This window comes from Manacus vitellinus, unplaced genomic scaffold (genome assembly GCF_001715985.3).
Source record: "Manacus vitellinus isolate BGI_N305 unplaced genomic scaffold, ASM171598v3 scaffold_91_pilon, whole genome shotgun sequence".
NCBI classification, from domain to species: Eukaryota; Metazoa; Chordata; class Aves; order Passeriformes; family Pipridae; genus Manacus; species Manacus vitellinus.
Genome location: NW_021940873.1, coordinates 1,367,562 through 1,379,828, shown reverse-complemented (window position 1 = coordinate 1,379,828; position 12,267 = coordinate 1,367,562). Strand labels below are relative to the sequence as shown.

Sequence of the window (12,267 nt, the reverse complement as noted above, 5' to 3'; positions counted from 1 at the left end):
TCTGCTGAAAGATAGTATTAGTGATGGTGAACTGTTGCTCTGCACAGAATTCTAGCAGAAGTTGACCATTATCATTGCAGTTTCCAACACCATACTTGCCTAATATTCCTTTCCAGGCTTCAAAATTCTTGCCTACTCTGGCATTGAAATCACCAAGGATAATGATCTTATCATCTGCAGGCACCTTTTGGGTAAGGCAGTGCAGGTCAGTGTAAAATTTATCTTTTTCAGCAGGGTCAGCTTGGAGAGTTGGGGCATATATACTAAAGAGGACGATGTGTTGCTTGTTGTGTAGTGGAAGGCGTAGGGAGATAATGCGGTCAGAGTGACCTGTGGCAGATTTTCGAGTTTGGGAACAATAGAGTTTTTGATCATGAAAAAACTCCTGAGAGATGTTTTTCGGTTCTGGGCTTACCTGACCAAAAGAGGGTGTAACTGGCACCATGTTCTCTGAGGCTGCCTTCTTCATGAAGGCGAACTTCACTGAGAGTGGCAATGTCGATGTTGAGACGAGCCAGCTCATGGGCAATTAGGGCAAAGCAACGCTCAGGGCGTCCACTATGCGCAGAATCGAGCATGGTTCTGATGTTCCAACATGCTAGAGTTAATTTAGGTACACCTTTGGAGGCAGGTGTATATGCCTTTGTCTTTTGATCTTTGTGCGACCGCATTGGAAGAAGATGCCCGTTGGCCTGCGGTTAACCAACTGGGTGAAGGTGGAGATGAGCTTTGTTTAGGCCACCTTTTCTAGGCCCCTCTCTGAGTGGAGGAAGCAGTGCTGTTCTTGAAAAGGCTGCTTGGTCGTTCAGGGTGCTGCCCCAAGAGACTGTCATCTCCGGTCAGTCTCAAATGACCAATATCCTGAACCGCCTGCATGCAGGGTTGGGTCTGCGGCTGCCAGTGCACCTTTCACGTGCCGTTTCGACCCTCGCCCATCGCTACAGGGCTTTTTCCATGTGGGTAAAGCCTTCAAGCCTGCGCAGTGGAGTTTTTAGGTGAGATGCAGTATGCGCGGAACTGAACCCACCCTTTAATCCTGAGGTTCATCTACCAGGACCGAGCAAGCTTGGATGGTGGCAGTGAGGTCCTCGGGACATAGGTTTGATTAGAGTGACCTTCTCTTAGATGGATGACCTTACAGGGCTCATCATCTGCCCGGGTTTGGGATTAGAGTTGTCCTTCTCCTAGGATGACTGCCAGAAGGCTAACGAGCTCATCCTGCCCAGTAATGTATTAAATCTGACCCTACGGTTTTGACCTGTCTGGCATGGGTGACCCTACTGAAGGTATGTACCATTGCCAGTGTAGCTCACAACCACATTGGGGTACATAGGCTATGTTCCTATTAGAATGATTCGGGCAAGTCTTTCATGTCTTACTTTACTATCACCTATCTATATACAGTCTCAAGGAGATACTCAGGAACAACCCTTTGTCCTGTCCACCCTTTCAGGATGTAACAGCGCAAAGCAGATATATCCAGAACATGCTGAACCTGGGCAGGAGCCGCAGGTAAACCAGAAACAAACAGACAAACAAACAAACCAGCCGTTCTGGTCCCTGTACCCATCCAAGGCTGGGGTGCCTTTCAAGGCCCCAGCCTGGCCGGGACCCCCATCATTCTAAAAGAACCTTATCCTTCCCCACTGTGTTATCACTGCTCACCTGCGCCATTTCATACAGGATTGCCCCACTCTCCAACCCGCCAGTCGGAGGAGCCCCGCGGCCCGCTCGTCACCCTTCCCCTCTCCTCCTCTGCCTCCCCCGTCCCCCGCCCCCCGAAACCTGGAATGGCAAACCTCTGCGTGCTCCAAAGCTCCTCTCTCCTCTTCTCCAGGGGTGCAGTACCCACCGGCAAGGCTTTCCCTCTTTCTCCTTTCTCCTGCCGTGGCCATGCCCGGGGGCTGAACCGCAGGCGCAGAGCGCACATGGCACGGGGGCCTCCGACCAACCCGGGACCCCGCGCAGCCCACGTGGCAGCCTGGGGCCCCGCACACCATGTGCAGCGGCTTCCGGCCCACCTGTCCCTTTTAATTTCTTTTTATTATCAGTTCTTTAAAGAATTGGTTTAGAAACTGAGTAAAATGAATCATTTTATTCACTAATCATGGAACACCTCTCCTATGGAGATAGGCTGAGAGAGCTGGGGCTGTTCAGCCTGGGGAAGAAAAGGCTCTAGGGAGATCTTAGAGCCCCATCCAGTGCCTAAAAGGGCTTATAAAAAAAGGAGGGAGAGGGACTTTTTATATGGGCAGGTAGTGACAGAATGAGGGGCAATGGTTTTAAACTGAGAGTAAGTTTGGTTTAGACTTTAGGAAGAAATTCCTTACTCAGAGAGTGGGGAAACACTGGAACAAGTTGCCCAAAAAGGTTGTGGCTACCCGTCCAAGGCCAGGTTGGACGGGGCTTGGAGCAACCTGGTCTAGTGAAAGGTGTCCCTGCCCATGGCACGGGGTGGAACTGGATCTTTAAGGTCCCTTCCAGCCCAAACAATTCTGTGATTCTGTGATTCCAGGAGTGTAATATGATTTAAAATGTTTATAAATGAATATGACCTCAGCTTTGAATATTGTCCACAAAGGTGTCACTTGTGGCATGTTGTCCAAGTGCTCCTTCATCCTGCTCCTCTTGGCACCAAAGGGAGAGCACAGCCCGATGGAATGGCAGTTGTGCTGGGGCAGGGTGCTCTGGGGTGTGTCTCTGCTGGATGCTGAGACATGGCAAGGCTCGTGCAGCCTGTGGGAATCACAGCATGAGAGGATATCCCTGAGGACCCTGCAGTTTACAGTCCAGATTTCCTGTACAAGGGTGCACAACCCTTAAAAGTATATGTGCCTTTACATGTACATTGTCAGGTTTTTTGCAGGGTTTATAAATGTGATGAAAATAGACTTACACACAGCTTTATTTTTAATGGAAAACCTGGACACATCAAAGGAGGAAGATGATAGAAGAATTTGAATGTATACTTTTATATACTATAATGTTTAATTTTCATTTCAGTCAAAGGGTTTATGTGAGATCTAATCATTACTATGACAATATTTACATTAATTGTGGCTTCCTTCAAACAACTGTTCTTTTTGGATAGTTGCCTTTTGGTGGTAGTAAAATGAAGTTTAAAATCCTACACAAAATAAAATAATGGCAATCATCAAAAGTGCTTGTGGGGGTGTGTTTGTTTTCACACTAGTTTGTTTTCAGTTTTTAAGAGCCTGAAGAAAAGATTGAATAGTAGAAACTATCCTCTTAGGTACAGTCATTCCAACAACTCAAGTGCTGTGCCCTGAAAATGGCCTTTTCATCTCTAAAGCATTTTAAGGTGAGAGAAATTGGTTTTGTGTTTGCTGCTTCTGGGTTTTTTTTCTTTTTTTTCCTTGTAAAACAAGGAACAATGGAAGGAAGTGTGTCTGAGCCATTCTTATACCAGAAAAACCATAGTGTGCATTTTTTGTATGTTTTTTTGTTGTATTGTTTTGTTAACTGTTAGTCATGTTCAAACAAAATTTTTTTTATGAATGTTTTCATATAATATTCAGATGAATATCTGGGAAAGCTGCAATAAAACTAGAAGGGACTAAATACTATCTAGTGCTGTTATTTGTGTATCTGTTTGGAACATATTACTGGAGATATGAAAAAGGCTTTCTAGCTAAAAGTTTATTTGTAAATGAATACTTTCTTTACTGTTTACTTACCTTTTTTCAGTTTGTTCTTAAAAATAGCTTTCAAAGTGTTTGGTACCTTGAGATGCTGGTTCTAGAAGATATTTAGGCAATGGTCTGGGTTTGGGTGTGTGAGCTAAATTTAGGTGCTCAGGAGCTTCCTGCATCTGCCTTTTGCCCACCTATTGCTCAAATGTAGGTGGGTCACACAAAGCCCATCTTGGAAAAGGATATTTTCAGAGAAAGACTTTGATCCCTCTTTCCCAGGCTCCTGGAAAATTGGTGCTGGATAAAAAGGATACAAAAATGGATAAAGAGTAAAGGGACAGCAAATAAACCTCAAGGCATTGATAGAATGGAGAACATCAGAGGAAGCAAGAAAGCAAGGAAGTGTCTTGGAGGGCAATGTCAGGATTCTTAAGCAAACTGCAGCTGCCAGGATAGAAATCAGGAGGGTTGTTTTGAGAGGGTAACACTTGAGTTTTGTATGAGACCACTCATGGATGGAGCTCTGAGTAACCTGATCTATTGGAGGGTGTCTCTGCCCACGGCAGAGGGCTGGAACGAAGTTTTTAAGGTCCCTTCCAACCCAAACCATTCTGTGATTCTAAGTATTGTACATCTATTAAAAAAAATTGCATGCAAGAGGAACTTGAAGAATTGTTGCTGTTGGTTGAGATCAAAATGAGAATGCCCCAACACCTTGATAAGCTGTGGTTATGGGCTGAAAGTTTAGAATTTTGGAAAGACTGTAAGGGTAAATCAAACATCAGTCAGGGACACCATCATTGAAAAAAAAAGATATGAAATTGATGGATTTGATTTTATTGCAAGGTAGTAAACCATTCAGACAGGAAAGCCTTTGAGGGCAGAGACAGAAAAACAGAACTTGTGGAGGTACTAGGAACGCCAGGAATTTGGCAGCCAGGTCAACTGGCTAGGATAGGACCATTGTGTAAAGGGATCTGGAGAAATTATCCACTCTTTTCTCTACCTGATATTTGAATAAAGCAGCTTGAAGAAAGAAATGCAGTTTTTCTAGTCCTTGACTTTGACTTTTTTTTTTAAGTTTAATTTGTTTCTGTGCATTTAAGTTTGCAATCTGTGTGTCAACAGAAGTAAAAAGTATCTCATGGATAGTTCTTCAGATTATAGCCAAAGCTGACTCTAGCTGTAGTTTAATTATACAAAGTTAGAAGCCAGTTCTGAAAAAAACAAACATGGGGGAACTACTGTGATAGTTGTAGGATAAGGTCTTGCACTGGGAGCACAGGTGGATCCTTGTTTTAAGTGCATCCCTTTGGTTCTTAGACAGCGAATGTACCTGACTGTGGAGTCAGTACATTCTGACAACCTGAGCAGGCTCTGACATGCAGCCAGGTCTAAATTCTGAACAAAGGAAAATGTTCCTGTTGGTCTAGAGCACTCTTCATGTTGTTTGTTCATTTATGACCTTTTTTTTTTCCTGTGGGAAAGGGAGATGGGGAAGGGATTGTTGAATATGCAAAATGCTTGAAGTGTTTTGGGTTTCGGCAAGATGAAGGGTAATGCTCACTGTGCAACCCAAGATGAAAGGAGCGTGCTGAACTTCATAATTATCCCCCTCGGTCTATACTGTAAAGTCTGAAAAAGTTGCAGGTTAGAACCTGCAGGTATTTAATGAATTTCAAGGTGCAATTTCATTTTTTGGGCATTCCTGAAAGATGCAACCAGTAGACCAAGAAGAACATGGAACAGGTCACGTGAGGTGTGTTCGTGCAGCCTGCTCTGTGCAGTTCGTTTCTAGTACAAGTACATTTAACCACCCATGCATAAGATGTAAAGTAATTTAGGCTGCCCAAAGTTCTGATGTATTGTCTTTGTGGTAGAGCATAGAACAAGAACATGTTTAACCTCATATCTATCAAAAAGCTCGCATTTTATAGCTATAAAATAATTTAGTTGCTTTAAATTTAAACAGATGCTCGAATATATTGTTTTTTTTTTCATTAAATTTCCTGTTTGTTTCTAAATCACAAACTAAGATTTGATAAGCCTTAATTGATCTGGGAAGCCGTGTGTTCTCGTGATACTCAGCTGTGCTGTTTGATTGATGTAACATTTAATTTTCAGCCTTTACCTCTGCCCACGAATTTTACTCTTTACTCCTCACCATATCTGAAGCATTTATTAACATAGTAAACACTGTGGTTTACATAATAAAACTATTCCAGATTCTACTAAGCAGAGTGTTTTGGTACATGGGCATGTAAATTTATCTCAGTTGTGTGTAGAAAATAGTATGTGTGGGGGTTGTTTGTTTGTTTGGCAGTTTGGAGGCAAGAAACTTTTAAGAATCCCCTAAAGGTGCATTTATATTTCTTGCAAGTTTGTTTATAAGATCAACAGTTGTTATCTGTTTGAATCACATATGTTAATTCCAAGATGCAAAGCCACTACCTGCCTCAGTAGGTGAACACCAATTTTGGAACCGTTGTGGAAGTTCAGTTGCAGGTACCAGGTGTTATTGTTGTATGGAAGAAATGCAAAACTCTCTATTCAGTGGGATTTATTGAGCGCTACAGTCTGGAACTGTGTAAAATCAGTCAGTGGGAATTTGTGGACAGTTAATACACAAGGTTTTTTTCCCCCCTACTCTTCCTATTACTTAGGAAAATAATGCTTGTAACTTCAAGAAAACAAGTGTGGGAATTCTACTCTTATCCTGAATAGGCATAATTTGTATGTGAAATTTAAGAACTTCTACAAAGAATTTTGAATATAAAAGCACATATTTGAAGAAACAGGTGCATTCAGATAATCTGCCCAGATTTGTGCAGGCTGGGGTGGGGTTGACAGCTGATTTATTATCTTCCCATTTTGTGACTTCTCCTGTCGTTGCCTGTAGCTGCGTTTGGGTTTGACTCACCAGGTGTGCTCAGGACAGAGAAATGAGAACAAAATCCAGATTAACAGCTTGGTTTGGATATCAGATTCTTGCCATGACAGTCATTTTAGGTGTTAGCTTTCATGGCTTTCTGTATTTCATTATTTCCCCTCTTAAAAGGTTCACTTTGCATAGTCATAGTCTATTATAGCTTAAATGTCTTTCATGAAACATATAGTTGCTTTTAGTTAAGAGCCTGTGATAATTCAGCTGTCACTATTGACATCTCACACAACTTCCTTTGCACAATACCCTGTAGCTTTTCTTGAAGTTAATTTGCAGTTGTTAACTTCTGTATTGAATTTTTCCCTTTTGTTTCGTGTTTTCTCTTCCCTCTGCATGTCATTTGTTAAGGTACCTCTACTTTGTTCTTTATGAACCGCAGTAAGATTTGACACACAATGCTGTGTCCCAGTCCTGGAAGTGTCCAAGGCCAGGTTGGACAGGGCTTGGAGCAACCTAGGCCAGTGGAAGGTGTCCCTGCCCATGGCTGGGGTATGGAACAAGATGACCTTTAAGGTCGCTTCCAACCCAAACCATTCTATGGTTTGATGGTTCTGACTGCTCGGATAGTTGGATGAAGTGTAAACTGTCTTATAAAACTGTCTGTTGTCCTGGAGGTGAAATAATAGCATAGTTTTCAAACATTTAAAAAAAAATCCTCCTCAGTCCAAGATGTTTGAGTAGTGGTTAAATACCTGTGAACATCTGTTGCAGTCATTTTGCAAATATTCCTAATAGGCCATGGATGTGTTTGGGTTGCCTGTCATACACCAGCAAACTCAGGGAAGCACTTTGTGCCCTCTAGTTCCCAGAAAAGCCCTGGCAGTGCCATTGGAGCTGCTGGCTGGGTTGGGTAGGGTGACAGAGCAGCACTGCACAGGAGACAGGGAGAGTAAAACAGCTCTTCAGGCTTTGCAGGAATCATGGAGCTACCAGTTCCTGCATGGAAGGATTTGCCTATCACAAAATTACTGATGTAGCTGGTACCTGAACAACCTTTCTCTCTACAAAACAAATAACCCAACAGGGAGTGTGCTCTCTTGCTCACCCCCACTCCTTGGATCAGGGCGATGATGGGAGGGCTTGGAGTGGAGGAGCTGGATCCACTCCCTGGGGATCTCTTGTGGAGATAAAGGAGACTTTTTAGGACTGTCAGTCGGCTCCTTTCACTTTGCCTTTGAATCACCTCATGGTGTATTTTTAAAAGTATTTGTTGTACTGTTGTGCCTGAGATGTGTTTGTCAAGGTTGCAGTCTATGGACTTTGTTTCCAGGAGATTGGAGTAGGCCAGACAAAGAGGGACTATCTGTCTAAACTTGGGATTTCTGCTTTTCTCTGGCTTGAATCATACCATAAACTCTATTTAAAGATTTTGGGGTTTGTATTTATTTTCCACATCCTTGACCCTGACTGGTGAGCTGGACATTTGTGTTTGCCTTGGCAAGCTCCAAGCTGCTCATCTAGGGCAGGATGAAAACTTTTTTTTTCCTTTTGTAAACAGACTGTTCCTTCAGTATTTTCCATAAGGATTTACACCACCATTTTGCAACGCTTCTAGGAATCAAGAAACTCTCACCATTCGGAGTTCTCATTTTACACAGCTTGGAGCAAAGCAGCGAAATGCTTGATTTTATGTTTTCCAAGTTTGAATTTGAAGAGCTTTTTTCAGAATGTTTTTTAATTCCAGAAATACTACGTTTTTTTTCTCAAAGAGATTTCTTAAAGCTAAAGGTCAATAGGCATTGTTGCCTGTCTAGAAACAGGGTTATTTGTATTTTTTATTGGTCTATCCAGTGCAATGAGAACAGTGCCCCATTGTCCCAGGCACTGTATACATGTAAAATACTGCTTTGTGCCCTGAAGAATTTACAACCTAAATAACTTCACATTCTGTTATGGGGGGGGGGGGTTGGATATATTTTAGTGGTCAGGATGTAAAATGAGAGAATAACTCAACTGGCAATTTTATGCCAACACACAAGTTATGTTTTCGAACAAATTAACTAAATTTCATTTTCCCGGGGACACAGGGCTGCTGCTCCTTTTGTCAGGTGAGGGACTTCCTCCTCTTCTGAAAACTCTGTGCTCTAGAAATTGCATTCTTTGTACTCAGAAAGACTTGTCATGGTACTCCAGCAGTATTGCAGATAATTTGGGCAATTTTGAAATGCCCCAAGTCACAGATGAAGTTTTATGTATTATAAACTTAGTATTATGATATTTTTAAGTCCAACTCAAAGCTGAGTACCCATCTTAGTTGTGAGCCTAAGCCTGCCAAGCGGAAGGAGGGTATTTGCCAGGAGCTAAACCTCCGAAAAATCATAGTCTCTTAAGTGCCCCCCTATTTCTCTGGAAGAAGAAGCTTGTGCTATATATTCAGAATACGTTACTCCCCCCAGAATAGTTCTGCTAGCAAGTCCCTGTATTTTCCCTCAAATCTGCTACCTGGGAACTGCTCTGAATTTCCAACATTTACCTTAGTGTGTTCACAAGGGTACCAGATTCCTTGATGGTCTATGCAAATACTCATTTCTTTCCCCCATCTATAACCTCTTACTGAACAAGGGCAAGTTGGAAAGTAAAAGTACAATCCTGTTGTACTGCAGAAAAAAATCTGTAGTTTTTAGTTTTTTTAAACAATAGAAAAGTACAAATTTCCATATAACTTCTTGTCTTTAAGCTGCTGTTTATGAGATTAATATTTGAGTGTAAAGTGAAGTATGGGATGTCTTGAAATTTTTCTCCGATGTTTAGTAGATTATGCTGGTTATTAAAAGTTATTACTCACATTAAGTATGTGCCAATGAGTCAGCAAACCAAAACAAAATGTCTGGTTTTTGGTCTAAGTCTTACTGTAAATGATTCTAAATAGCAAATACCCAAAGTGACAAATGCTGAAAATTATATGTTTAAAAATATCCCAAGATGACAAATAATTAATGGTGTGTAGGTTGTTAACAGAACAGAAGAACACTGAATTTTATGGAAAGCTCCATTGGTGCTAGTTAACAGTTCATAAAATGCTATTTATTCTTCCTTTTAAAGTAATTTAAATAGTAATTTGAATTTATAAAAGTATATTAAAAGCATATTTCAAGTCCACAGACTAAAATTACACTTCCTTTTTGTTGCAGATCTGGGACATGAGTGATGATGAAACAATCTGAAATCAGCTGGATAAGGAGGAGGATGACCTGGACTGCAGCCCTGCCTTTATCTGTTACCTGACAAGTTAATGATTGCTTACCCATTCTGACTGCTGCAAATACAAATATAATCCACATTTTGACATTAATAACTTCACCTTAAAAGCAGTCTGTTATGGACAGAACTCTCCATGTTTTCATTTTTATTTCGTAAATAACTAAAGCAGTGTGGTTATGTTTAAACTCGGTCTTCTTTTTTTTTTTTTTGTTAGTTTCTAAATATGGCTTACATATAAAATACACTGCTTAAATAAGCTTTGGAGGTTTATTTGTCCCAGGTTTTATTTTGCTTGTCAGTGGACACGTGAAAGCAGCATGTCTTTTTTCATCTTTCCCAGATTTGTGCCCCTTTAGTTGGAATCTGTTGTTAAGACTGAGCATGTTCTGCTACTGGGAATTAAAGTTCATCTTTAAAGGAGGGTGGGAGTGGGGAAGAACCCACACCTCCTGCTTCCACCACATTGCTTTTGTCTCCAAGCACATATTTAGAGTACAGCTGTTCTTGATGTGTCAGTGCAGGTGTTATTCTCTGTAAAGATCTCATCATTTCGTGCTATGGCAACAATGTAGTTTGACTTACTTTGCACAGAAAAGATCAGAATGCAATTTTTATGATGATGAAGCTTTCCTGAAGTTCAGAGAAGGCTCTGTTAATGTAGTTAAAAAAAAAAAAAGTGTTTTAGGGGGTGGATCACTGATTCAGTCAAAACTTCTAGAAAAATACTTAAATGAAATAAGAAATTGGTTCTCTGACTTTGCTGTTCTTGGATGTGGACCTCCAGTACTTTATAGGTGTTAAAAAGGAGCAATTGTGAGATTTTTTTTTTATTCATTTAAGTCTTTCCATTTTTACAGCATCAAGAATGGTTCCAGAGATTATGGCTGAGCACAAACAGTAGTTTGAGAATCCTCAAGTTTAACAGATAACTCGAGGAAAAGGACTTTTAGAATATCAAAGTAAATTACTACAAAATTGAATCTATTGCTTTAAACATGGAATAGGTTTTAGAAGGATATTTGAAATCTCTTTTATAGCTTTATATTGTGGGGTTTATGGGCTAACACTAAGAAAAAGTGCAAATTGCCTTATCTACCAAGCAGTCGCTCTTTCCCATATGTTATGAAAAGTAGTTGCTCAGTCCAATTATTTAGGTCCTTAAAATAAGCTCTGAATATTTTTTGTAGAGAATTTCACAGCTTCTCTCTGTGCCACATCAGAAGTTCATTCAGGTCAAGGATATCTGCAACTCCCATATTCTGACCATAAAAGAAGATTTATTGAAACGTGCTGGGGTTTGCACCAAGTGTCTAAATTAGCAATTATTTGTACTTATTTTAACTATTATATTCATATATTTACATGATTTTTCATGTAGTGTAGTGTCTAGTTTAATTAACTTCATTGTAATATAAAAATGTATATTAATGCAATATATTTTTGAAAGGCTAGTAATGATAGCAATCTGATCTTTAGGAGGTCAGGCACTGAACACTGAGATTGATAACATGCCATGTAAATTTTTAAAGCAGTTTGTTAAATTGTATAATTAGTTTGGAGCTCAAATGACTCCCATGTTGTTATCCATGCCATTGTCCAACTGGAGCCATGGATTGGTAGCAGGGTAGTTTAAAGCGAATAATCTGCTTTTTTATCTTTTGGAGTTGCTGACCCTTGGAGCGTGAATGCCTTTGCAGAATCTGGTTATCTAAAACCTGAAAACTGAATCTGATAAACATCAATAATTATTTTAAATGTCTGAAACTCTGCTTATCCTGTTAAAGTTACCTTGTAGCTTTGCATTGGAAGTATCTGTTTAAGTGCAAAAGAGCACAAGGCAGGAAGGTTCAAAACTCAGGGTTAATGTAATGTTTCCTTACCTCTGTATTTTCAGTAACATACAGCTCTCTGAGACTGAGCTGTTTCCTGCACATATGCTCCCCAGCTGTCTCTGATGTTCAAAAACACTTCAGTTGGACTTGGAATAACTTCCGTTTTCTAACTATAATGTTGTTTTCTTTCTCCTTGTGGACCGCAATTCCTCTTATTTTGCTTTTACTCAGTTTCTGGGCATTTACTGAGTGAGAAATTGTGAGAATCCATTCAAATGAATGAATGCACATTCACATACTGTTAGCAGATAAACACATTTACTTACTGGCTTGTATGCACTTAATGACAGGATTTCAGCACAGTCCTCAGCTCCAGTTATTGCTGGTTAATGGAAGAAGCTAAATTTTCCCTTTCTTCATGAAGGAGGTAGGATTTTAATGTTATTTGTGCTGCCATGATGTCAGTGAAGAACCCAAACTCATACTTTTGCTGCAGAACCCAACGGCTACTGTGGCTTTTCAGGTGTAAAACAAATCTGTTGGTAAGAGGGAATGAGTAACCTCAGAGGAACCTACTCATCTTCCTAAACTATCTAACAGAAATGTAATGGCATTATAGGACTGTGGAGGTGGGAAC

At 40.5% G+C, this 12,267-nt stretch overlaps 1 protein-coding gene across 3 annotated transcripts in view; it reads left to right on the top strand.

Annotated features, from left to right (window-relative positions):
- ATG7 (autophagy related 7) overlaps positions 1-11,956 on the top strand; it is a 102,145-nt gene extending 90,189 nt beyond the window's left edge. For all 3 annotated transcript variants that reach the window (XM_018086269.1, XM_018086268.1, XM_025896478.1), the window contains one exon: positions 9,729-11,956. In XM_018086269.1, the coding sequence (XP_017941758.1) occupies positions 9,729-9,761 (33 nt within the window). In that variant the 3' untranslated portion in view covers positions 9,762-11,956. The remainder of the gene's footprint in view (positions 1-9,728) is intronic.
- The last annotated feature ends 311 nt before the right edge of the window (positions 11,957-12,267 follow it).